The sequence below is a fragment of the Colletotrichum abscissum genome (genome assembly GCF_030869225.1).
Source record: "Colletotrichum abscissum strain IMI 504890 chromosome Unknown Scaffold_9.1, whole genome shotgun sequence".
In the NCBI taxonomy this organism is placed as follows: Eukaryota; Fungi; Ascomycota; class Sordariomycetes; order Glomerellales; family Glomerellaceae; genus Colletotrichum; species Colletotrichum abscissum.
In genome coordinates, this window is record NW_026850536.1 from 638,502 (window position 1) to 661,290 (window position 22,789).

Consider the following 22,789-nt stretch of genomic DNA (forward strand, 5'->3'; position numbering starts at 1 on the left):
AATCAACCGATAAATGATGATTTTGGTCACTCGCAATGTTCTTGACGAGTCCTTCCTTCTCCTGCCCTGCCGCGAGACAGCGTGATTGGATCCGGGTCTTACTCCGTGCCCGTATTCATAGCGCTCCCTCGCTAACGACCTAGATGGGTACTCACTGTATCCGCATAACAACATCCCAGCCGATGTACTCCACTATTCGCCATCCTACTCAACGACAGGCATTCTCCAGACCATGCCACCATCTATCTCGCTGCCAGATCTTTTCAAATCAAGGCACAACAAGAACAAAAGTGTACCGAGGCAGATTACGCGCTTCTGTATTGTCTCTAATCGAAAGCAGGAGACTCTACTCCGAGATGATTCTTATAGCGGCCTTCTCTCAAATGGCATCGGATTCCTGAATCACCGCGTTGAGCCTGTAACTTCACTATTCGCTACCCATGCGCCGGTGATGCTCACATGCAATAGATTCAGGTGGACTGCCTGAGGACGTCGACTAATAGTGCTCTTCTGCTTCTCATATTCAATTTCATCTGCGACATTTCGAGCATGTCTCGAGCCTGAATATCAAATGGCCATGTATTCCCTTAGCGAAAACCGCGGTTTACTTCGTGCTTTCCGATAGTTTGGAGGCTAAGGGAGCTTCTGCTCAGATGACCATGCCAACGACTGATCACGTCTCAAAATTGGGATTCGCCTGTTGGAATTGGTGTGTTAGCGACATAAAATGAACAACTACTTTCTTCCTCCCAGGCAAGCTTTAGCTATCCATTCTACTCACGCAGACGAGCGGAGGATCGACTAACCTAAGTGAGCTTAGAGACGTTTCTTAGCTGGCCTTAAACCCATCTATTATCTGTCTCGACGATCCTTTCTGGAGACAAAAAACTCTAGCCGAGGCAGCACGACCGTTTGGTTCCTCATCAACCATCCCTTGTGCCAGGCGTCAAGTACCCCAGACCCGATAGCTTCGAGAAGTCGAATACTTTAGGCGAGGAACAGGCCCTCTGAAGCACTTCCCTGCCTGTCCTTGCGGATCGGAAGCCTGCCCCTGCGAGACCGCTTTGCCGCTATTGGACGGCTACACTTTTCGCACACAATCGCAGCCCGGTCGTTCCAGGACTCTTTCCCTCTCCATTGACCAAATGAAGAAGAAGGAGGAGGAACGAAGACACAGGGCGCGCAACCCTCGAGGACCTATGATGAACTAAGTCACAAAACTACTTCGGGGCGCGCAACCACACCTATCTTTACAGCACGAACTATGAGAGGGGTTTCCCCTCCATCCCATAGGCAACGCTTCTATCAGGCGCAGACGTTGCGGGACTTCCAGGCCCCTTGTCCATACCTGACCATTTGCCTGATCCGACGCAGAATAAAATTCTGGGGCGTGATGAAGAATGATCCACACGCGGCACGCGGGAGCGTCTGAAGTTCGGACCTTGTCCATCGCCGTCAATCTGGGACCCCTCCCCCCTCCCCAGTCAAGGTAAGGTAGGACCAGATTTCATCATGCCTTGGACGAACTGGGCGGGACGAGCCAGGTAACCACAAGCACCGGACTTGCAATTCCGAGTCGCCAAAAAAACTAACCTTTTCACATCTGTCGATTCTGAAACCTTCTTGCCGACCCTCGTCGATATTCAGCGTCCGTATCGAACTTATAAGCGAGCCAGACAGATGACCCTGCTCGAAAAATGGTCGTAACCATGACCCATCTCCATCAGACTAGCTGTCAGCCCGTCTCAAGGTACGACGGGGGTACTTTCCGTGGAATACCACCTCAGGTCCTCTGGCCGTCTCGCTTCCGCGGTACTTGCAACGGATATCCGTACTTTGCCATGCGCTTCAAGGCAATTGAAGACCCCAGCCCCTGCAGCCGATGCTGCACCTCATGGGATTTACCACAGGGGTGATGAGGAATTGCGGTGTGCATCGTCCATTTTGTTGCCGACCTTGCGAGATGCCATGTTTTTTCCCTTTTGCCGAGCAGTGGTACGGTACCATGGATGAGACTCTCTTCTGGCTAGCACGCAAGACCAATGCTGGGGCGAGCTCGGCCCGCGTCACATCCAACTTCTGACGACAACTCCAATGACGTTGCACCTCAACATCGTCTTGCCTTCATTGCCAGCGACTTGCCAAGGTCTTGGATGATACTGTTTGATTTTCCGCTATCGTTGCTAATAATGCGCTTGAGTCTATCCATGCTATATCTCTTGCCTCCTGTCCATCGCTTGTTCTCTCACGTCTTGTACCTCCCACCGTATCTTTGTAATCCTGTCTCGATAACTACGAGACTTAAGCCAAGTATGCCGACTCAATCACTCGGCAGAGTCTGCTGCCACCTGGGAGATTGTCTCGGTTGAAGCGTCAGGCTTGGTTCTCGGGCTAACGGGCTCCTCATCATCCATGACAACCGACGAGGCTGAAGCAAGAGCCTGGCCCGCTGAGACAAGCTCCTCCTTTCCTGTTCCGCTCTCGGTTTCTGAGTGGGCAGTGGTTTGCTGCTCTGATACCTTGGGCTTAGGATGCAATCCCTTCATTTCGAGCCCCTCGCTGTCACTATCCCGTCGTTCATGGTCCTCGATAGAAAAGAGATCTGACAAGTTCACAGCGAGGAACGTCTTGGGAAGTTTGACTCTGCAATACCACTCGTTAGCATCACACCCCAAAACCCAGGTAAGCCATCTGCTGGAGCGAAACTTACTGGTTGAACTTAGCCCTCAGAGTGCGGATCACTTGCATCCAATCGCCGTGAGGGGTCAGACTGCGTCGCGGAGCGCAGCTGATGCAATGCTTGCTGTCCAATTGGACATCTAGCGGGTCGAAGACGTGGCATCCGGGGCTAATGGTGATTCTGATGCTGTAGGCAAATGTCTGCTCCTCGCCCCTGTCGGGTGTGGCGGCAGGGGCCTTGGTCTCCGATTCATACAGCTCGAAGCAGATCTGCGAAAGATAGTCAAGCTCGGGAATAGTGCTTCTCTTGATCTTCGTCTCGATCCCTCCTTCAAGGATGCAGTTGAGCAGGGTGTAAATGTGAGACTCTTTGGTAAAGTAAAAGAAGGATTTGGCATCGTTCGATGCTTGCATCTCCTCAAGATCCTGGACAATCTCCTTGAGCAGCGGCAACGATGTCAGAAGACCAATCTCCAGCTTCTCCCCATCAGAGATACCGTACTCTTGAGGGCAGATGAAGTCGAATAGAACCTTGGCAAGCTGGTACAGTTCCCGCAACGGCTCAAACCTGGCATCGGTCTTTGCCTTGGTCTGAGTGTTGCTCTTGTAGAGGTGAAAGTACTGTTCAGGCGGGGCTGCCTCGACGTGTCGGAGACCGTTGAGGAACGACCGCCGTCGGAAGATGCGTCTGACAGATGTTGAGCTCTTGCTGGCTTCGCTCTTGTCTGCCTTATCGCTAGATCCCGAGAAATCCCGTCGTTCCTCGCGGGAGTCCTGCGACGACTTCCCCTCATCGGATGTTTTCTCGGCAGTCTTCGCCTCTTTGCTACCGTCCTTGCTGTCCTTGTCCTTTTCCTTGTCCTTGATACCGTACTCCTCCTCCAGCATGGCTTTGGGCGGTGTGAATACCCATTCCAAGAACTGCCGGTTATGCAGAGCATCGAACTTCATCGTGTCGTAAAGCTCGGAGATCTTGCTTGGATCGACCTTTTCTCCGTCACAAAACTCCGCGAAAAGCTTTTCCCAGCGTTCCCTGAAGAGCTCGGCATCCTCGCCACAACACCATCTGGGTTGAATGTTGCTCACCGCATTCGCCTGAGACAGTGAGGAGGACATGGAGCTTGTCGAGCCTGATGCCTCGGCACTTGTGGGTTTCTCGGAACCCGGGTTGGCAATGGCATTATTCAAAGAAGCAACGGCACTACCGTTGTGCAGCTTGCTGTAGTTGTAGTGCATTACGCGACGATGGAAGTTCATGAGTTGAACAACGCGCGTCTGAACCTCTGAAGGCTCGGGCATTTTCTCCGGCCAAGCGAATTGGGAAGGTCGCTCGTTACCCTTGCGAAGAAGACCCTTCAACTTCTTCTTCACCTTGTCCATCTCGTCCTTGGCAGCGTTGGAGTCGTCGAGCAAATCCTTGCGGATAGTGATGAAGTCCTCAGGGAGATCTTTGCGATCCAGGAAAGCAGAAGCCCAAATTTGCGCACTGGTAGTAACGCGACGTTCAGAACTGCTGAAAACGTGAACCTCGTCAAGGACATCTCGGTTAAGCAGATTGAAATCGTTTCTCATGTTCTCACCCAGTTCCTGGGCCTGATAGCGTGCCGAATGTGTTGGCTCACCGCCCCATTTCACAATGAGCTGAAGCTTCTCTAGGACCAAGCTTTCCTCCGCTGCTGTGATGCGGGACATGGTCATACCAGAAAGTGAGTCGTGCCTCTTGGGTGGCATCCTGGACGGTGAAGAGTTTTCCGTCTTTGCGGCACCATCATCAGTCTTCTCTGCGAAGTCCGTTTCGACGCCTTCTTTCAAGACTTGTGAAAGCTCGTCGCCTGACGAAACTGCGACCTCTTCCGTCTTCTTCTTTCGGAACATTGGCTTAATTTGGACCTTGGTGCCAGCCCATCCCCCCTTCTTCACGAGGACATTACGCAGCGATTTCAACTTGGCGCGGTCTTCTACGCCAGCTCTCAACGCGACATCTACGGCCTGCAGTACGCTGGCCAGAGCGGCCTCTCCTATGAGGAGCACCTCTTCCTGATGACCCTTGAGTAATTCAATAAAGGGCGCCGTATGGAAAGTGAACTTGTACTTTTGCTTCGGAGTTCGATCAGCATGTCGAATGACGGACACGATGCCCTTGAGTTTCCAAGAGTGCTTCGGTGGCGGCGGCGGCACTGGAGCCTCCTCTGCAGGAGGCGCAGTGCCCTCCCCTTGCAGCGAAGGCGCGGCGGATGGAGTCGCTGACCCCGTTCCCACGGTGGAAGGGACGCTCGCCACTGCAGGATCTACCAGCGGAGGTGGAGGAGGAAGAGTAGGGCTGGTACACGAACTGGTGACAGCAGAGGGGAGTGCACTCTCCGACTTTTGAGGCGGTGCACTCGCTGGTATGGGCTTCGGCTCCTGGGGTAGCTTCTCAGAAACGGCCGACACGTTGGTCACGGACTTGTTCTGCGCCGGTGGCACAGGGATAGGTTGCGAAGCCTCCTTCTCCTTTCCGCGCGATGCCAATGGATCAGTCATATCCGAGGGAGAAGGTGATGGTACGGGAGAGGTGACGCCGCCTCTGCGAAGCCTCTCCTTGACAAAGACATCCTTGAGAATGTTGGCGCAGTGGTCATAGTAATCGTCGTTATCCTTGACGAAGCTCCAACCATTAACGTCGATGACATAGCTCTTGCCGCCGGCCCGCAGGAAGTCGAAGCCGCAAACTCTTTGGCCGAAAGAGGTTGAAATCTTGCTCGCAATTTCCTTCTCTTCAGGCTCCAATGCCGTGACATAGCGCAGCTCCTTGCCGTGCGTGTTTCGTCTGACGACACCGTCGACAACTGGAGATTTCCGAGTCTCTGCGTGGCAGTAGTTGGGTCCCACAGTGTAGGCTTTGACATCCTCAGCATTGTCAACTCTCATGAACTTTTCGTAAATGTAACTATTCTCTGGCTCCAGAATAGCGCGAGGAATGTTCAAGTCGGGATCATACTCGGAGCTCTTGTTGCCAATTTTGCGAAACAGCCGGCGAGCACCACCACCGGTGGACTTGGGGAAGTAGATGATGATGTTGTGATCTTCACCGCTGACAGGCTTCTCGACAAAGGGTTTCTTGAGCAGAGCGCCGTCGACGCTGAGAATGTCGCCGTCGTCGAGAAGCTCGACCTTGCGGGGAAGCCTATTGTAGCCCAGATCCTCGGCGTCCAAGGTTATACCAGTAATCTCCTTGATATGCTTTGCAGTGTCTGCGGTCAAAAGCTTAGGTCCGCCATCACGGTTCACCTCGATGCGTTTCGGCGTAGCCACACCAATTCCGTCTAAGATGTTGAGGCATAGACGACGATCCCAAAGAATCTTCTGCATCGGCACATCGTTGACGCAGAACGGTTTTCTAGCCTTGACGTAGGCAATTGCCTTATCCAGGGGGAAGCCATCCGAATAGAATGAGATGAGATAATCACTGAGGAAATTGTTAGTACCTGTACGCAAGAAAACCACTTTCGTAATGGCCTCGGCGACTATAGATGAATAGGGAGTAGAGTTGAAAGGATGCCTGTGACTGGTTGGGGATCTGTGAGAGATGGGAGATGTCTTGTGCATGGGTTGAAGGATTGGTGATGCAGGAAGAGGCTATACTGTTTTGGCTCACCGAGCCGTCAGCGAAACATAAGAAATATTCTGACTACTCACCACATGGGCCAATTCTCGACCTCTACATGACGAACACCGTGGTTAGCAAAATTTCCGACGTAATGCAGCTCCTAGATTTCCAATTTGCTCGAATCTGGGTTGCTCCTCTCTATTGAGCGAAACGGCGGCTTACCTTCGTCCAAAATGACCTTGTCACCAAACACAACGACATCGAACTCGCGATTAGCAATGAGTCGGTTCAGAATGTTCCTGCTAGGCTTGCTGCGGGCCTTGACATCCAAAGCGCAAACTCCAATAACACCCCAAGGCGCTGGCTTGACTGCAGGCGCATTAGAGCTTGTCGGTACACGTTGTCGAGGCGCGCTTGTATCTCTTGACTGACCCTCTTCTTTCTCCTTGTTGTGGTAGGGTCCTCGATCGCTGCTGGGGCTATGGCTGCTTGCACCAGTGCTTCCGCTGAACCTGCGCTTGTTGCGGCTGCGGGATCGCGTTGGCTGGGCGGGACGAGGAGGCCGTTTGATTACTTCGTGGTGCGTATGGGTATTGGTCTCGCGCGGCGCCAGGTGATGACCACCCGGGGCGGCATTGGTATTTTGACCATTCGAAGAGGTAGTTACAGTAACGTTGGAGAGCTCGGCGCCGGGTTGCGAGGCATTCGTGACTGGTTTTCCTGACGACATGATGCCGGAAACGGAGCGCGAAGGGCCACCGTCGGAGCCGTTTGTCGAAGCAGCAGAGGATTGGGTGGCGGGGACGGAAGTTGGGGCGGCGCCGCGAGCCGAGGCCAGGGAGTAGACAGAAAAGATGCTGGAGACGGATGTGCGCTTGTCCTTGAGGTCGGACTCGGAAGAAAAAGATGATCGGGAGGTGAGGGCGGGTTCGGGGAGGGGGCGATATGGGGCGGTGGTGGAATCTTGCTGGCTAGACCCAGACATGAGGCGTGGGGTATTGTCGACCTCGTCGACGTCGGCAAACTGCAAGGCGGAATCGCTCCAGGCTTCGAGCGAATTATTGGATTCTCGGCGGGTGCGGCAGAGAGAAGTTCTCGGGCTCTTTAGAGGAATCGAAGAGGGCGGGGGCATGGAAAGGCTAGCAGAGGCAGAGTGGGCGTCGGTGGTTCCAGGCTCGGCATGTCGGCTCTTCCTGCTGGCAGAAGAGGATAGATTGAGGGAATGCGAGACGGAGCGTCCGGGCCTCGATCGCAGAGGAACGTCGGTAGGAGCAGAGGAATTTACGGTCGAATGGGAAGAGGATGACGAAGTTTGGGAAGAGTGAGGGTTGAGGGGAGAAGCAGGCGCGGCGGCAGTGGCAGGGGAAGCAGGATTGGTAGCGGTAGCCGAGCGTGCACTATCTACGGATCGTCGAGTGTTAAAATTCGGTCGGTCCATGTTGCCAGATGCGCCCCGAGGCGATGGAGAGACCTTTTAGACGCGCACTGATCAGATGGAAGGTATTGGAGGGGCGGCTGCTGACTCGACGATTGCTGGGCCTGGGTCGTAGACGCTACAACCTTGCAGTTTTCTCTTCTTTTTTTTTTCTTGTTTGCTTTGTTGCTTTGTTCTCTGGTTGGTTTGTACCGTATTCGTACCTTGACTGCAAGAATTGGAGGGCGAGCAAGGTAGGAATACAGCGACCCAGCGGTCAGGGTGCTGGAACCTCTCAAGGTGGAAGAGCGCAAGACAGGATAAAAAAGGAGGGGTTTCCACCAGACGAGAAAAGGTGGCAGACTGTGTTTTTTTTTTTGGGTTACTTGAATGACGTGAAGTCTACAGCGAGGAATTTGGAGTTTGGAGTAGTTGGAGTTGAGGGCTCGCTGTTGCATCCAGATGGAAAAAGGTTATTATTGGGCAAGAAAGGTACCGTCCAAATGGCAGATGAAGAAGCGACGCCAGAACGTGGGCGTGCAGCACCTCCTGCGTGGCCTTCCCATTGGACGACCGAGGTTAGAGAATGGCAAGCAATCGTAACAGACGATAGAGCCCTGTCCCTGTCTTCTTGTTTCCCTACCTTACACATGAAAGAGTCAGTAACGTACTAGCTCGTGCTGCTCCCGTGTTCTCGCACCAAAAGAGCGATTGCGAGACTACCAATGCCTACTTGTTGCCGCGAGCGTGATGATGTATGTAGCTGTGTGTCGTGAGACAAGGTGGCGGGGCGGCGGCTGTAGGCACAAGCGAGAGCAGCTCACAATGCAGCAGAGGGACTTTCTAGAAATCCCACAAGCCAAGACATGGCACTCGAGAGGATGCAACGAGGGAGAAGTAAAAACGTTCTAGACGCAGGCGTGGCAGAAGCAAGGATGACGTTGGAGGCGGGCACACAGACAGACGGCTGACGGGTGAGAAAGAGGTGGGGGAGCTAGCAACACCAACCGAGACCTTGAAAATGCTCAGGTAGGTTTCTTATGCAGCCAGCGCTTGACAGCTGGACCTGTTCACTAACGTTGTCAAGCTGGAGGCTTCCGGCGAATCATGGAGCTGAATGCAGCTTCTGACACCTCGAGCCTCAATCAATGGCGCCTTGCTACCTTAGTCTCCCACCCCTCTTCCGCGCATGCACGATAAGGTTGTCCCAAACCCAAAGACTGGATGAAAAGTTCTAGGCTCTGCTGCTGGCGAACGCAACATCTCCGGAACTTGTAGTACCCAGCAATGGTTGTGATTTTCTAACATGTTCCTCCATACAGTCCAATACCCAAACTCCATGGAGCCGATCGAGACCCCAAGAAGAGGTACATATCATGGTCCATAGTGACTACAGTTCGGTGAAGAACTTTGTCAACTACCTACTACTTGTTTACGTGGCGCCCTCTATGGAGTATATGAGGTGATCGATGATCATCTTCCTGAAGGACATTCCTGATGCTTAGTCGAGGAATGAGTCAGCCGTTTTGGGAACCTCGCAGGAAGAGATGCAGAACCAATCAGGTAATCCCAATTGGACTTGCCCCGCGCCCCTCAATCGTCAATGGCGGGGCCAAAGAGACCCGTCGGCTAAAGCCCGGCAAATCTGTGATCGCGATAAGATAAGGCACGTCTGCTCGAAAAGATTGGAAAAAAATCTCGGGCGACGACTCGAAAGACAGTACCTCAGGGCCTTGAACGAACCGCATCCCGGAAAAGGCCTTCGAGTCCGTCAAGTCCACATGCTCGCCACAATGCCTCATTCGGAACAAGAAGGGCCTCTGGTCAAGCGACAGAAGCTTACTGTCGCCTCCAAGCCTGCCACCGCGACACGTCAATCCTCTCGCATCTTTGCGCCTTTCCGAGTATGTCTTTTGAATACTGATGATCCAGGTCTTTCCATGCTAATGCCAATGCTTTCTCCCAGACTGTTGGCCTCGTCTCCCCCACAAACGTCCCATTTACTTCGATTCCCCTCGGAAAGACGACTTTCCAAATCACGACATCTGTCGGAAGAGCCCTTCAGACCTACGATTTAAAGAGAGGTCTCAATCTAGTCTTCGTTACTCGTCCCCAGACCCCAGCCGACATCACCACGACGCTCGCATGGAAGGACAAGGTATTCGCCGCATGGGGCGACGCCAGGAAGGGCGAGAAGCAAGGACTCTGGGCATTCAAACGTGGAAAGAAGGTTGAGGAGCTCGAGCTCCCCGAAGACCTCAACGAGCCTATTCAACAGATCCTCATCTTCGGCTCCTGGATTGTTGCATGCGCTGTGACGAGACTCGAGGTTTGGAAGTCGGCCACCCTGGAGCACTACACCACACTCTACACCATGGCTGGCAATTCGGGCGCCAACGAGATCACGGGCGGGATCACGAACATGCCGACCTACCTGAACAAGATCTTTGTTGGTCGCAAGGACGGCTGGGTCGAAATCTGGAACGTCAGCACCGGCAAACTCATCTACACCATTCTCCCTCCGACCCCCGACTGCGGCGCCGTTACCTGCATGCAGCCCACCACAGCCTTGTCACTCCTTGCCATTGCCTACGCGAATGGCAACCTAGTGATCCAGAACATCCTAACCGATAAGCCAATTATCCAACTCAAGGCCGGCCACGACGATGAACCCGTTACTTCCATCTCTTTTAGATCTGACGGCATGGGAGCAGGTCATGATGGCCGCAAGGACGGTGTCATGGCGACCGCTACCGCTGCCACAGGAGACGTTACGTTCTGGGACCTAAACAATGGAGGCAGGGTCATGGGTGTTCTGAGGAGTGCACACAACCCCCCGTCCGGCGACGGTCCGTTGGTACGAGGAGGAATTAGCAAGGTTGAGTTCCTGTCAGGCCAGCCGGTTGTTGTTACCAGTGGACGGGACAACGCCCTCAAGACGTGGATCTTTGACGAGACCCCATTCTCCGCCATCCCCCGTATCTTGCACCAGCGCAGCGGCCATGCCGCGCCCGTCAAGTGCTTGGAGTTTCTCCCCTCCGACTTTGACGGAGCCGATGCAGGTAACAAGTGGCTCCTCAGTGGTGGTCAAGATCGTAGTCTCTGGGGATGGAGTATGCGACGTGATGGTCAGAGCACCGAGCTCAGCCAAGGAAACATCCGCAAGATGGCGAAGAAGACTGGTATACTTTCTGCAAAGGCGATGGCCAGGGGCCCTACGACGACTTTGGAAGATCTCAAGGCCCCCGAGATTACCTGCATCGCCAGCTCTCTCAACCGCGACGGTGGCATTGGCGCCTTGCCCGGCAACCAGCCCATCTGGCAGAAGCACAGGGAGAACAAGAAGAAGCTCGATGCCGAAGTCAGTGGCTCGACTGGCTGGGAGAGCGTCGTGACGGCACATAAGGATGACGCTTGGGCGCGTACATGGTTCTGGGGTCGCAAGAGAGCTGGCCGGTGGGCATTCCCCACGGGCGACGGCTCTTTTGTCTCTACCATCGCCATCAGTCCCTGCGGTACTTTCGCTCTGGTCGGTTCCGTAGAGGGCAGCATCGACATGTACAACTTGCAATCCGGCATTCACCGCCAGCGTTTCCCGTCCAAGCTCACTCCCGCCCAAGCGAGAGCGCTGAAGATTCAGCAGCTAAAGCAGGCCGATGATGTTGTGCAGCTTCACACCGAGAAGAACAGTGGCTTTGCGCCTGGCACAGGAAGACACACAAAGGCAGTAACGGGTATTGTGGTGGACTCGATGAACAAGAACGTCATCACCTGCTCCCTTGACGGCAAGATCAAGTTCTGGGATTTTGTCACGGGTAACCTCGTGCACCAGATCAACTGGGCACCAATGGCCGCCATCACCGGGTGCCGATACCACGCCGCAAATGACCTCATGGCCTTCACCTGCGACGACAACTCGGTCCGCGTCGTCGACCTGGAGACGAAGAGAACAATCAGAGAGTTCTGGGGCTGCCAGGACACCATCAACGACTTTTGCTTCTCCAACGACGGCCGCTGGATCATCGCCGCTTCACAGGACCGCGTCATCAGGATATGGGACCTGCCCACCAGCCATCTCATTGACGCCATCCGCCTCGAAAAGCCCTGCACCGCGCTGGCCATGTCTTCCTCGGGCGAGTACCTCGCCGCCACGATCGAGAACGAGCTCGGCGTCGCCATCTGGACCAACAAGTCCCTCTTCACGCACGTCCCGACACGGCAAATCTCGGACAAGGAGGCTGCGCTGCTCACGGGACCCACGACGTCCGGCGAAGGCAACGAGGGCCTGCTGGAGGCGGCTTTCACAGAAGACGGCGACGCAGACGCAGAGGACGAGACTATCGTCGCGCCAACGGTCGACCAGCTCAGCGCTGAGCTGACGACGCTGTCCCTGGTGCCCAAAAGTCGCTGGCAGACGCTGCTCCACCTGGACCTGATCAAGCAGCGCAACAAGCCGACCGAGGCCCCCAAGGCCCCCGAAAAGGCGCCCTTCTTCCTGCCCTCTGTCGGTGCCGGGAAGCAGCCGCAGCAGTCGCTCATCGAAGGGGCCGTTGCGCCCGAAGCCGATGCCGCAACGGAGGCAAAGTCCCGCATCACCAAGCTCGAGCGCGGCCGCATGCAAGAAGCGTTTACGAGCAAGCTGGACGACGGCGCAGCCTCAGGAGACTGTAAGATGATTTTTCCTTCTTTGAATCCCCCCACTCACCCGCGTCATCCATACGTAAAAGAAAGAAGAAGCTAACATGCAAACCAGTCGACGACTTCATCACCCACCTCAAATCCCTGTCCCCCTCGACGGCAGACCTCGAGCTCCGCTCCCTCTCGCCCGAGGACGGCGGCCTCCTCAACTTCATCCGCGCGCTGACGAGCCGCCTCGCGGCCCGTCGCGACTACGAGCTCGTCCAGGCCTGGATGACTGTGTTCTTGCGCCTGCACTTTGACCTCGTCATGGCCGACGCGGAGCTGCTGGAGGCGCTGGGCGAGTGGAAGACGCTGCAGGCGCGGGAGGCCGGGCGGCTGGACGATCTCGTCGGGTACTGTAGCGGTGTTGTCGGGTTCTTGCGGAGCCCTAGGACGTAAGGAGAGAGAGAAAGAGAGAGTGTGTGTATGTGTGTGAGGGGACGGGACAAAAAAGCGTTTGTATCTATTTGTTGTCATCTTGTGGAAAGATTTGAGACATGGAGGCCATGAAAGTTGTGTGTCATGAAAAAGGAGGAAAGGCGCCATTCCGTGTAGAGGGAATTATCTGGCGAGATGGATGAATCAATCTTAATACCCACCAAACGGTACCCAGGAGTAATGCGCCTCTCGATGTTGACTCCTTCTCTTTATCAATCCGTCTTTTCGTTGCTCCCATTCTCCCAGTCACAGGCTAATACAAGCCATGAGAGTACCGGTAAAGCAGTTGGAAGTTGAGCTATCAATCCATCTACGCATCACCAAATGGGTGGCCCCCAGTACCACCGTAATACAGACTCGCATGAACCCGGCAACTCCAAGCCGAGCCAATTCTCTTGAGTCCGGGCATCATCGAAACTTTACGGCTCGCCCTCTCTTCTGAAATAAGTCAAAATGACCCGGTCATCCGGTTCCGCCAAGGAAATACTGAACCCCACGGGGGAAGGACCCCAATACGTGGGAAATTATACCGGGGAACCGAAAGGCGGGACCATCAGCGCCTAGTACCGTACGACTCCTCCCTCGACGTGTCGTTACACCGACGCAACCTGAACACACGGCAAGCCGGCCGCAAAGTTGGGGGAGGGGGGAAGATAGGCGGGCAATCCTCTTCACGGTTCACCTCAAGTTTCCAGGGGGGCAGGCAAGTTGCTCGGTTCCTGCAGACGAAAGGAAAGGCTTCTTCTGAATCATGGAATTGAAGTCCCGGTCCTTGGCTGAGGGCGGTGACTTGCTAGTCTCAAGGTCTAGTCACCGTTGGGGTCCTTGGCCAATGTCAAAACCCCAGCTTAGCCCGGCTCGCCTCGGCGAAGAGGGCGCCGAAGTCAAGGCGGAGATCGGCGGAGGAGGTGGGTGGGCTCTTTGCGGGTGGTCTGGGGGAAAAGTTGGGCGACGTGCGGAGAAGGTCCCAACGACACAAAGGTAAATTACCTACCCCAGACTTTTGAAAAGAATTGGGCCGTGTCATTCGCCCGCCAGTCCGGACCTCAATTTCTCCACGCAGACATGGTCGTCCTTGCATGTCAAAAAAGCTCATCATGCATTCTACGTTTCCATTGCGTTTATTTCTCTGAGGTACGCCAAACAAAGGACGGACGGCCTTCCCCGCATCTCTCTCTCTCGGTTTCTGTCTAGCTGACGTACCTACCCAGCTTCGCTATCTGGCAATCTCTGCATATCTATCCGACGATCCGTAGCCCCCCCCTCGTTCGGATATGGATGGATACATCCCAACCTAACCCTGCGGCCTGCGGGGAGGGCCTGCCAGCCTAAATATGTCGCTGGGGGGGTCATGGGGTTGTATTCTCCCTCCCCCAAGAGAAATAAACAAATTCCGGAGATGAGATGCCCGAGATCCTCCTTCCTCCACACCAACGACACGCCCAGCAGGGCCGGCCCCGTTATGAACGGGGTGCCTCGGGAGAATAGCCTGCGGTCATAAAAGGAAGCAGTCTCGTCTCCATGCCGGACAGTCCTTTGTCTCTTTTTGCTGGTTAGGCAAGCGAAGAGTAGAAGTTCCGACGAGAGCATCAAGTCGAACGAAATCCTCTCTCCGGTCCCCGTATTTCCTCTGGTCGTCGAACGAGCGTCTCTACCGTGTCCACAAACCTCGTGAGACTTCCAAACGACTACAAGATGCGCGTCTTCCCCCTCCGCGGCGCCGCCCTAGGCGCAGCCCTCACCCTCGCGACCGGGGCAAGAGCAGCCCTCAACGCGACAGAGACCTCCAACCGCCTCATCATCGCCAACGACCGCCTCTACGCCGCCGTCTCCAAGCCAGGCGGTGCCGTCGTAGAACTCACCCTCGACGGTGTAAACCTCCTCGGCACCGCCTCCGGCGCGACCGGCCAAGGGCCGTACCTAGACTGCTACTGCACCCCGCAAGGCTTCTGGACGCCCGGCACCGTGAAGCCCACGTTTCAACTCTACTCCGGCACCGACTCCGCCGGTGTCGCCTACGGCGGCGTCAAGATGTCAGACACCTACGCCTCGACGGGCCAGGTCCTCGAGCAGTACTGGTTCCTCCGCGATGGCGAGACGGGCCTGCACATGTTCAGCCGCGTCGCCTACCACAACGAGACGGCACCCTTCTTGCGAAACCTCCAGGAGCTGAGGACTCTGTTCCGCCCCAACGATCCCATGTGGACGCACCTCCTCACCAACCCGACGCAGTACGCGCCCCTCCCGTCAAAGGACGCCGTCGCGCAGCAGGTCGTCGTCCAGGACGCGACGTGGTACCTAGGCAACACGCCCCAAGACCCCTACGTCCAGGAGGAAGCCGACTGGTTCACGAAATACACCTTTCAAGACACCTGGCGCGACGTCGACGCCTACGGCATGTTCGCCGACGGCTCCAAGACGGCCGACGGCTCCGCGTTCGGCGCCTGGATGGTCTTCAACACCCGCGACACTTACTTCGGCGGCCCCCTGCACTCGGACCTGACGGTCGACGGCATCGTCTACAACTACATCTCGTCCAACCACCACGGCGACCAGACGCCCAACATCACAAACGGCTTCGACCGCACCTTTGGCCCGCAGTACTACCACTTCAACAAGGGCCCCGCGGGCACCTCCATCCTCGACCTCCACGCCGACGCCGCCAAGCTCGCCGACCCGACGTGGAACGCGGACTTTTACGACGACATTGCCCACCTCGTACCCAACTACGTCCCCTCCACGCAGCGCACCACCTGGAAGCTGCACGTCGATCTCCCCGAGGGCGTGACGAAACCCATCGCCGTGCTGGCGCAGAACGGCGTCGACTTCCAGGACAACGTCTTCGACACAAAAGCCTACCAATACTGGACCGACATCGACGCCCAAGGCTACGCCACGATCCCGCGCGTAAAAGAGGGGACCTACCGCCTCACAATCTACGGCGACGGCATCTTTGGCCAATACACCAAGGACGACGTGAAAATCGTCGCCGGCAAAATCGACACCACCCACGCGCGCTGGCGCGAGGAGACATCCGGCACGGAAATCTTCCGCATCGGCACGCCAGACAAGTCCTCGGGCGAATACCGCCACGGCTTCGCGCGCGACACCACCAAGCCCCGCACGCCGGAGGAATACCGCATCTACTGGGCGCGCTACGACTTCCCCACCGAGTTCCCGGACGGCGTCCGCTTCCGCGTCGGCGAGGACGACGTCGCGCGGGACCTCAACTACGTGCACTGGGCGGCGTTCGGCGGCAAAGGGAACTCCCTCCGCCCGGACCTCTACCTCGGCGACGGCAACGTCAACAACTGGACCCTCGTCTTCGACCTCGACGAGGCGGCCGTGGAGCAGAAGCGCTACGGCACCTTCACGGTGCAGCTCGCGGGCGCCAAGACGGCGGCGGGCAACACGGACGTGTACAACGCGAGCGAGCCGCACGCCAACCTGAAGTACACCGTCAACGTCAACGGGAAAGACCTGGAGCCGTGGGTGATTCCGTACTACCAGAGCAGCTCGTGCGCGGTGCGGTCGGCGGTGGTGTGTTACAACGTCGCCAACAAGTTTGTCTTTGACTCGAAGCTGTTGAGGGCGGGCGAGAACGAGATTGTCCTGAGCTTGCCGTACGGCGCGACGAATTACGAGAGCGCCGTGCTTACGCCTGCTATTTACGTCCAATATGATGCGCTGCGATTGGAGATCAAGTAAATCCCATCGCTTGAGGTTTGAATACGGGACGGGCATTTCAGTAGATGCAATAAGCGAGGCGAGATCAACGATATCAATAAAGTTTAACATTTAATCATGAGACAACCGTCTCTCTCTTTTTTGGGTATTCCCCCCCCCCCCCTCATCCATTCCTTTCCTGTCCGGTTTTGGAGGACGAAAAGTATAAAATGGAAGCTTTGACTCTGTGCCGAAGAGCCGGGTCCCGACCAGACCAGTTAAGAATCATTGAACGAACGCAAGCAAGAGCAAGAGTTCAAAAAAAAAGAGGCTGAGTCTGATTCGGAGAAGGGACGACAAAGAATGGAACGCAGGTTTGGCGTTTGGCCCCGCCGCGCGGTCGGATGTAAAACGGTTCGTTTCAAGACACTGTTGACTGTCAAGAAAAAGGTGGGAGCGTCGTGTTTTGCGATAAGGCCCGGACCGCAAGCAGCCACGAGTACGCGTAAGAACCCCCCAAGGTGAGTAGAAACTAGAGATTGTGAAAATGGTGGTGGTGGTTTACTTTCCCAGGCCCAGGAGTAGGAGGCAGGGGCGTGTTTGGGCCTGCGATTTGGTTCATACCGTGGGCGTCGCATAGAAGTGGAAATTTTGTACGAAGAGATGGGGTTTTGTCGATTGACGTACGGAGCACGGGGTACTCTCGCGTGCTATGTGCGACCCAAAAATCAGGATTAAAGCTGTTGAACCTTGCTCAATGATACTTCTCTCTACTTTTTTGACACTGGCTGTTCAGTGTATCTTTGAAATGAGTGTGGTTAAAATACCTTATGCCAAGTGGTGATGCATGTTCACGAATGAGGAGATCAATGTTTACCCAATGTAAAAGGAGGAGGACAAAGTCTCGAACCAAGCCAAGTAGTCGGGTTCGTGCTCCAAGGGCGGGTTGGAACTTGCGGCGTTTCTTGAATCGCGGGAGAGCTACGTTAGACCGGCCTCAGAGGGTTGCGCTCGTGTTCAAGTCGCACCAATATCTGGGCATGGTAATTAGTTTCTCGGCCGGATGAGCTTCCGTAGAGGGACTGGGAAACGTCGCATTCCGATAACCGACTCGTAGTCCGTGAAAGGGATGATACTCCGAGAAATGCAGAAACCTGCGGAACCAAAGAGTTTCGTCAAACGCCGCCTTTTCCGAATCTTTTCCAATAGCTGAATCTGATGCTCTGAACAGCGTACTGCGTGAGGTAGCTGTTTGGTTTTTGTCTTGGCTGGGCGTAACCCGGCCACACAATTGCCAAAGTCCCCAGATAGCCGACACTAACACTGCCCACCCGGCCCCGCCCTCAAATCTGCATGTAAGTGCAGACGGCAGGCTGCGCCAGGCAAATCGTAGGATTTCGCGACGTAAGTGCCGCGGCCAAGGCTAATTGTATGCCGTGCAACGGCGAGCTGGTGCTCGGTATGCATCAAATTCAAGGTTGGGCGGCAGAAGAAGCGGGTGTACTAGGCCTTCGCCGGCAAAAGATCGCCGGGCTGGGAAGAAGCTGTAGTCTGTACGCCCAATATGACGGTCGGTAGGGCTGCCCATCTGCACGCAGCTATCTAGAAGGGACTTTGGAGCGATGCTGTGCCTATACCTGGTAGCTCTTAGGTTCTCCAGAATGAGTGAATGATCGTCGGGCTGCGCTGAGCAAGGCTGATGGGGCGTAATGTTGCATATGCTGTCTCTGACCAAAGATCATTCTTCTGATTATCGAATTCGTGCCCGCCAAATCCCTCACCCAAAGAACTTTGGGCAGATGACGAGAACAGTATCAACAACCGCGGTATCACCGTCTTGTCATCGCTGCCTACGGTGAGAACCTAAGTTAGGCAGCACTTTTTTGCTTGAAGGATGATAGTTGGTTGGCTTCAATCCATCCAACAGACGCACCTTTGGGCCGCAGACTCCGGGCCGCCTTGAATGTCGGTGTGACTTCTCATGTTCGAATGCCGAAACCAAAGTGATCGCCAGAACATTGAGCACGGTCACGGCTCCATTGAGGCTGATTCGTGATCTTTCCTCATCGTAGCATTGCTCTTGTTCTGCACAGGTCACTTGGCCGCCAGTACTGCGACCCTGCCACGTCGAGCATGCTGATTCAAAAGATGAGAGCTTTGTTGTCGCAAAGAGAAGAAAAGAGGTTGTTCTGATGCCAAAAACCATCATGACTGTTGTCATCCAAAGCTCCAGGTTCGACATCGGCTCCCACCTGCAGGTTGCGGGCCAGCTCGTGGTGCGAGGTGGTCCCCGGCAGTGGGAATGCGTAAAATGCCCCTCCATCCCCGCTGTCAGCTTGGGTCGTCAGCCACCCCCCGGGACCAGGGTGGCACTGATGGCTCTGGTGCCTTTGCTGGCATGTCTCTGGTGTTCTGCATGTCGAGGTAATCTTGTTGAGCTCCTCGAAACAAAGCGAGCCCTGGTTCCCCGTCTCGCCAGTCGACACTCAGGAGAAGGAAGGTACGGATACTTGGTAAAGAATTTTCCATGGCGCTCCACCGCATTGAAGATCAGCCTCTGCGCCGCTGCCGTGGGAAATAAGCTGTGAAGCGACGAATTGGAGACCTCGGCGTCAGGGCCTGGAGTTCTTGGATGGTTCTTGGTCAGTCTTGGATGACGAGCCGTACTCTGTGAACATGATTTTGCCAATATTTGACTGCACGCCGCAGTCATGCGCACGGGAAGACAAGGTTCGCGGACTTTTGTCAGTGGTCGGTCTAAATCGGACAGTCATCTGAGTCTGGAGCCCATTCATCGTCCACAAGCTTGATGATCCCTCCTGCTCGGCTACGTCAGCGGAGCAATAGCTCTGGGTGAACGATGTGGTGATGATGCATCCATGAGGCGAACGAATTGATCCCGAGGCTGCGATGCTGTGCAATGACTGAAAGGGTGACTCGGAGTGAGTGAACAGACATTACAATAAAGCGCAGATCTAGAATGCGAGTCTGGATCATGGGAATGAATCACAGCAGTCGGAGCTTGTTGGTGGGCAAGTGTAACGTGCGACTTCATCATGAGGGGTCTCTGTGGATGTTACCCTGACCATGCTGGAATAGATGCCTCTGATACTCGCGGATCAGCATCTTTTGGGATTTCGTACCTGTCCTAGGCGTTCCTAGCCAGATTGAGCTGCCCGTTGCATATCGGAGTACTACTCTATGAGGGTGGAGAGCAAAGTGTACCATTATTGTAGGGGAAAGACGCAAAAGAATGTGTACGGAAGAGAAGGAAAGAAAAGATACGTCCCCCTCTTACACCAGAAGCTTCAGGTATCTCTGGAGGACCAGACGAAGGAGGACTGGAGGAGGAAACTAAGGAAAGACCCGCACGTGGCGGTGCGCGATGTGCAGATTTTCCCAATTAGGGGCTGCAGTTGCCAGGGTATCCCCTCCTGCCCGGGGGCCAGTCCCAGATGTCCCAGCCAAGTGACCCAAGACTGAAGGGGGACATGGGGCTTGCAACACCCTTTAAGCCCCTGGTCATAGCACCCGTGGCTAATGGAAGGCCCGGATACCGATCTCTGGTTCCTGGGCGTTGGAACTTGGCGCCGCTGTGAGTGTGACAGTCTCACATTCTCACTGCTCACAGCTCAGGCGCTGGCTCGATGGGTTCGGGTTCAAGGTTCGTCACAAGTGCCTTATCGCCCGATAAGCGGTCCGGTGCAGTACGTACCTCAAGCCTGGATGGGACAAACCACCACCAGGGACCTCACAAAGTACCTTGTACCGCAGATCCAGTTGGTGCGGTCTCGCGCCGCCCGCCAACACAGCATAACGTACAATCTTGTCTGAAACACCATCTACCGCCAGTCACCTTTACACGTTCAGCTCTCAAGCTCCCCATCCCCAAAGACTCCAACGACTCCCAAGCGACCAAGACTCTCAAAGAGTCTCCGAGCTGGCGGTAGACCCTCGTCCCGTTCGAATCTCTCCCAATGAACGACAGCGCTTACCGACCCGCTCGCTCTCCAAGGAACCGCTGTTCAAACGCCCTTGTCTTGTCTTGCCCCTTTTGCTATCTGTACTCCGAGTTTGCTCTTTTGCCCTTTGCCTCTTGCTACTGAGTACGGCTACTTGGTACTTGCGACTCTTCGCGCTTTGCCTCTCTGGTCATCATCTCATCCCACGCTCCTTGGTTCTTCCTCCTTCTCTTCCCAGATACACCAACTGGCCACCACAGTCTGACCCCTGACTGTGATCTTCGTACTTCTTTGCCGGGTGGCCCCTGTCAGGGCGCAGCCGCGTGCGGTGTGCTGGCTCGACGAGAAGGCAGCTCCTGATCACAACATCAGATGAAGCCTTGTTTTGTTTTGTGCTTGTTTCCAGGCTGCGAGTAAAGACACACGCAAAAAGGATCATGGCGCTGTCATCGCAGGATCAGGACGTTGGCAAAAGCCGCGCCTGCGCCAGCTCCTGCTTACATGTATCCTTTCCTTCCTCTTCCTCGTCATCCCACCTCGACGCTGATCTTGACCTTGACGACATCTCCGCTTCTTCCAACCCATCATTTTCATGCTTCCAGTCCTGTTGCTGCCACTTCCGCCCCAGATTTCCACTTTCTCAGAGCCCTGCTACCAAGATTGCCGTCCAGGATCAGCATTACCGTCCCTCCTCATCGCCTTGTCCGTACCCGCCTTCTTCCCACCACTTCCATTACTGTTGTGCCGGTCCACCAGTTCGGAGGAAACCTGGACAAGGGGCACATGGACCGGAATCCTCGCCCGCTCCTGATATATTTAACATCCCGGCCCTCCTCTACCGGAAGTGGCCTCTCCTTGCCCTCGCCATTGCAACTAATACATATATCCTCCTCCACTACTCCTCTCACTTCTCTACCTCGAGCAGAGAAGAAGACCAGACGAACTGTTCCGCCTCCTTACTCAACTCCTTATACTTAATAATCGTCAACATGGTCGCCAACGTTGGAGGGCTCGCAGCCCGGGCAGTCTTTCTCATGTCCACTCGTCCTATTGCCCAGAGAGCAGACGTCGCCTCATACACCAATAACGCCGTTGCCGCCATTCGCACTCTCGAATCTACCTGGTACGATGTTGGCTCTGGTCTTTGGGACAACGCCTGGTGGAACAGTGCCAACGCCTTCACCACCCTCGCCGACTTCGCCAACCTGAACCGGGATGCTGCTAACGAGCTTAACATCGGAGGCATTCTCATGAACACATTCCAGCAGGCTCAGAAGGCCACAGCATCAGCTTCCAAGTCTATCAACGCCGCTGGCCTTGTCACAACCTCGTACGCCATCACCAAGCGCGAGGTACCGCTGCCTATCGAAGGTCGTCAAATGAGCGCTCAGGGCTTTCCCAACTTCATCAACGAGTTTTATGACGACGAAGGCTGGTGGGCGCTCGGCCTGATCCGCGCCTACGATGTTACCCAGAACCAAGACTACCTCGACATGGCCGTGCGCATCTTTGCCGATATGAAGACCGGCGGCAATACCAACTGCAATGGCGGCATCTACTGGAGCAAGGACCGCAAGTACGTCAACGCCATCGCCAACGAGCTCTACCTCAGCGTCGCCGCCTCGCTGGCCAACCGCATCTCGGGCGATAAGGCCAGCTACCTCAAGATCGCGACTGATCAGTGGACCTGGTTCAAGGCCACCGGCATGATCAACGCTCAGGGCACCATCAACGACGGCTTGGACGGCAACTGCAAGAACAACGGCGCCAACGTGTGGTCTTACAACCAAGGTGTCGTTCTCGGCGGTCTCGTCGAGCTCAGCAAGGCTAATGGCGACAAGTCGGTCCTGACAGACGCCACCAACATTGCCAAGGCGGCCATCAAGCAGCTGGCCGACGACAACGGCATCCTGCACGACACGTGCGAGCCCAACTGCGGCTCCGACGGCAACCAGTTCAAGGGCATCTTTGTTCGCAACCTGCGATACCTGCAAGAAGCGGCGCCCAACAACGACTTCAAGACCTTCATCACCAAAAACGCCGACAGCAACTGGAACGCCAACCGCGACTCTGCTGGCAAGATGGGTGTCGTCTGGTCGGGCCCCGCGCAAGGCGTTTCCGGGCCGACTCACAGCTCAGCACTCGACTCCATTGTTGCCGCCGTTGCCGTCGCGTGAGCGAGACTTCTTTTGAGAAATTAATTGTCCTCAGACCTTTTGGATCAACATCATCATCATCATCGGGCAGGCGTTGGAAATTTTGCTTTACTTCACATGGCCGCTCTGCAACACGCTCCTTCTTTCTAATTGGGCGCAGGGGAAAACGGCAACGAACGGATTAGACTTGATCAGGAACGGGATA

The 22,789-nt window shown here is 55.3% G+C and overlaps 5 protein-coding genes across 5 annotated transcripts; 4 read left to right on the forward strand and 1 right to left on the reverse strand.

Annotated features, from left to right (window-relative positions):
* Positions 1–2,324: 2,324 nt before the first annotated feature.
* On the reverse strand, positions 2,325–7,706 carry CABS01_04707 (histidine acid phosphatase; the record flags this gene model as incomplete). The annotated part of the gene is made up of 5 exons (XM_060538077.1): positions 2,325–2,643; positions 2,711–6,127; positions 6,358–6,379; positions 6,491–6,637; positions 6,701–7,706. The coding sequence occupies 5 exons, from the start codon at positions 7,704–7,706 to the stop codon at positions 2,325–2,327; spliced, it is 4,911 nt and encodes a 1,636-aa protein (XP_060389739.1).
* Positions 7,707–9,463: 1,757 nt separating this feature from the next.
* CABS01_04708 (WD domain-containing protein) lies at positions 9,464–12,761 on the forward strand (the record flags this gene model as incomplete). The annotated part of the gene is made up of 3 exons (XM_060538078.1): positions 9,464–9,586; positions 9,649–12,349; positions 12,436–12,761. The coding sequence occupies 3 exons, from the start codon at positions 9,464–9,466 to the stop codon at positions 12,759–12,761; spliced, it is 3,150 nt and encodes a 1,049-aa protein (XP_060389740.1).
* A 1,734-nt stretch (positions 12,762–14,495) lies between these two features.
* Positions 14,496–16,508, forward strand: CABS01_04709 (rhamnogalacturonate lyase; the record flags this gene model as incomplete). The annotated part of the gene is made up of 1 exon (XM_060538079.1): positions 14,496–16,508. The coding sequence occupies one exon, from the start codon at positions 14,496–14,498 to the stop codon at positions 16,506–16,508; it is 2,013 nt and encodes a 670-aa protein (XP_060389741.1).
* A 3,498-nt stretch (positions 16,509–20,006) lies between these two features.
* CABS01_04710 (uncharacterized protein) lies at positions 20,007–20,700 on the forward strand (the record flags this gene model as incomplete). Its single annotated transcript, XM_060538080.1, has 2 exons — positions 20,007–20,130; positions 20,336–20,700. 2 exons carry the CDS (start codon positions 20,007–20,009, stop codon positions 20,698–20,700), a joined length of 489 nt encoding a protein of 162 aa, XP_060389742.1.
* Positions 20,701–21,417: 717 nt separating this feature from the next.
* Positions 21,418–22,605, forward strand: CABS01_04711 (glycosyl hydrolase; the record flags this gene model as incomplete). The annotated part of the gene is made up of 1 exon (XM_060538081.1): positions 21,418–22,605. The coding sequence occupies one exon, from the start codon at positions 21,418–21,420 to the stop codon at positions 22,603–22,605; it is 1,188 nt and encodes a 395-aa protein (XP_060389743.1).
* Between the last annotated feature and the right edge of the window lie 184 nt (positions 22,606–22,789).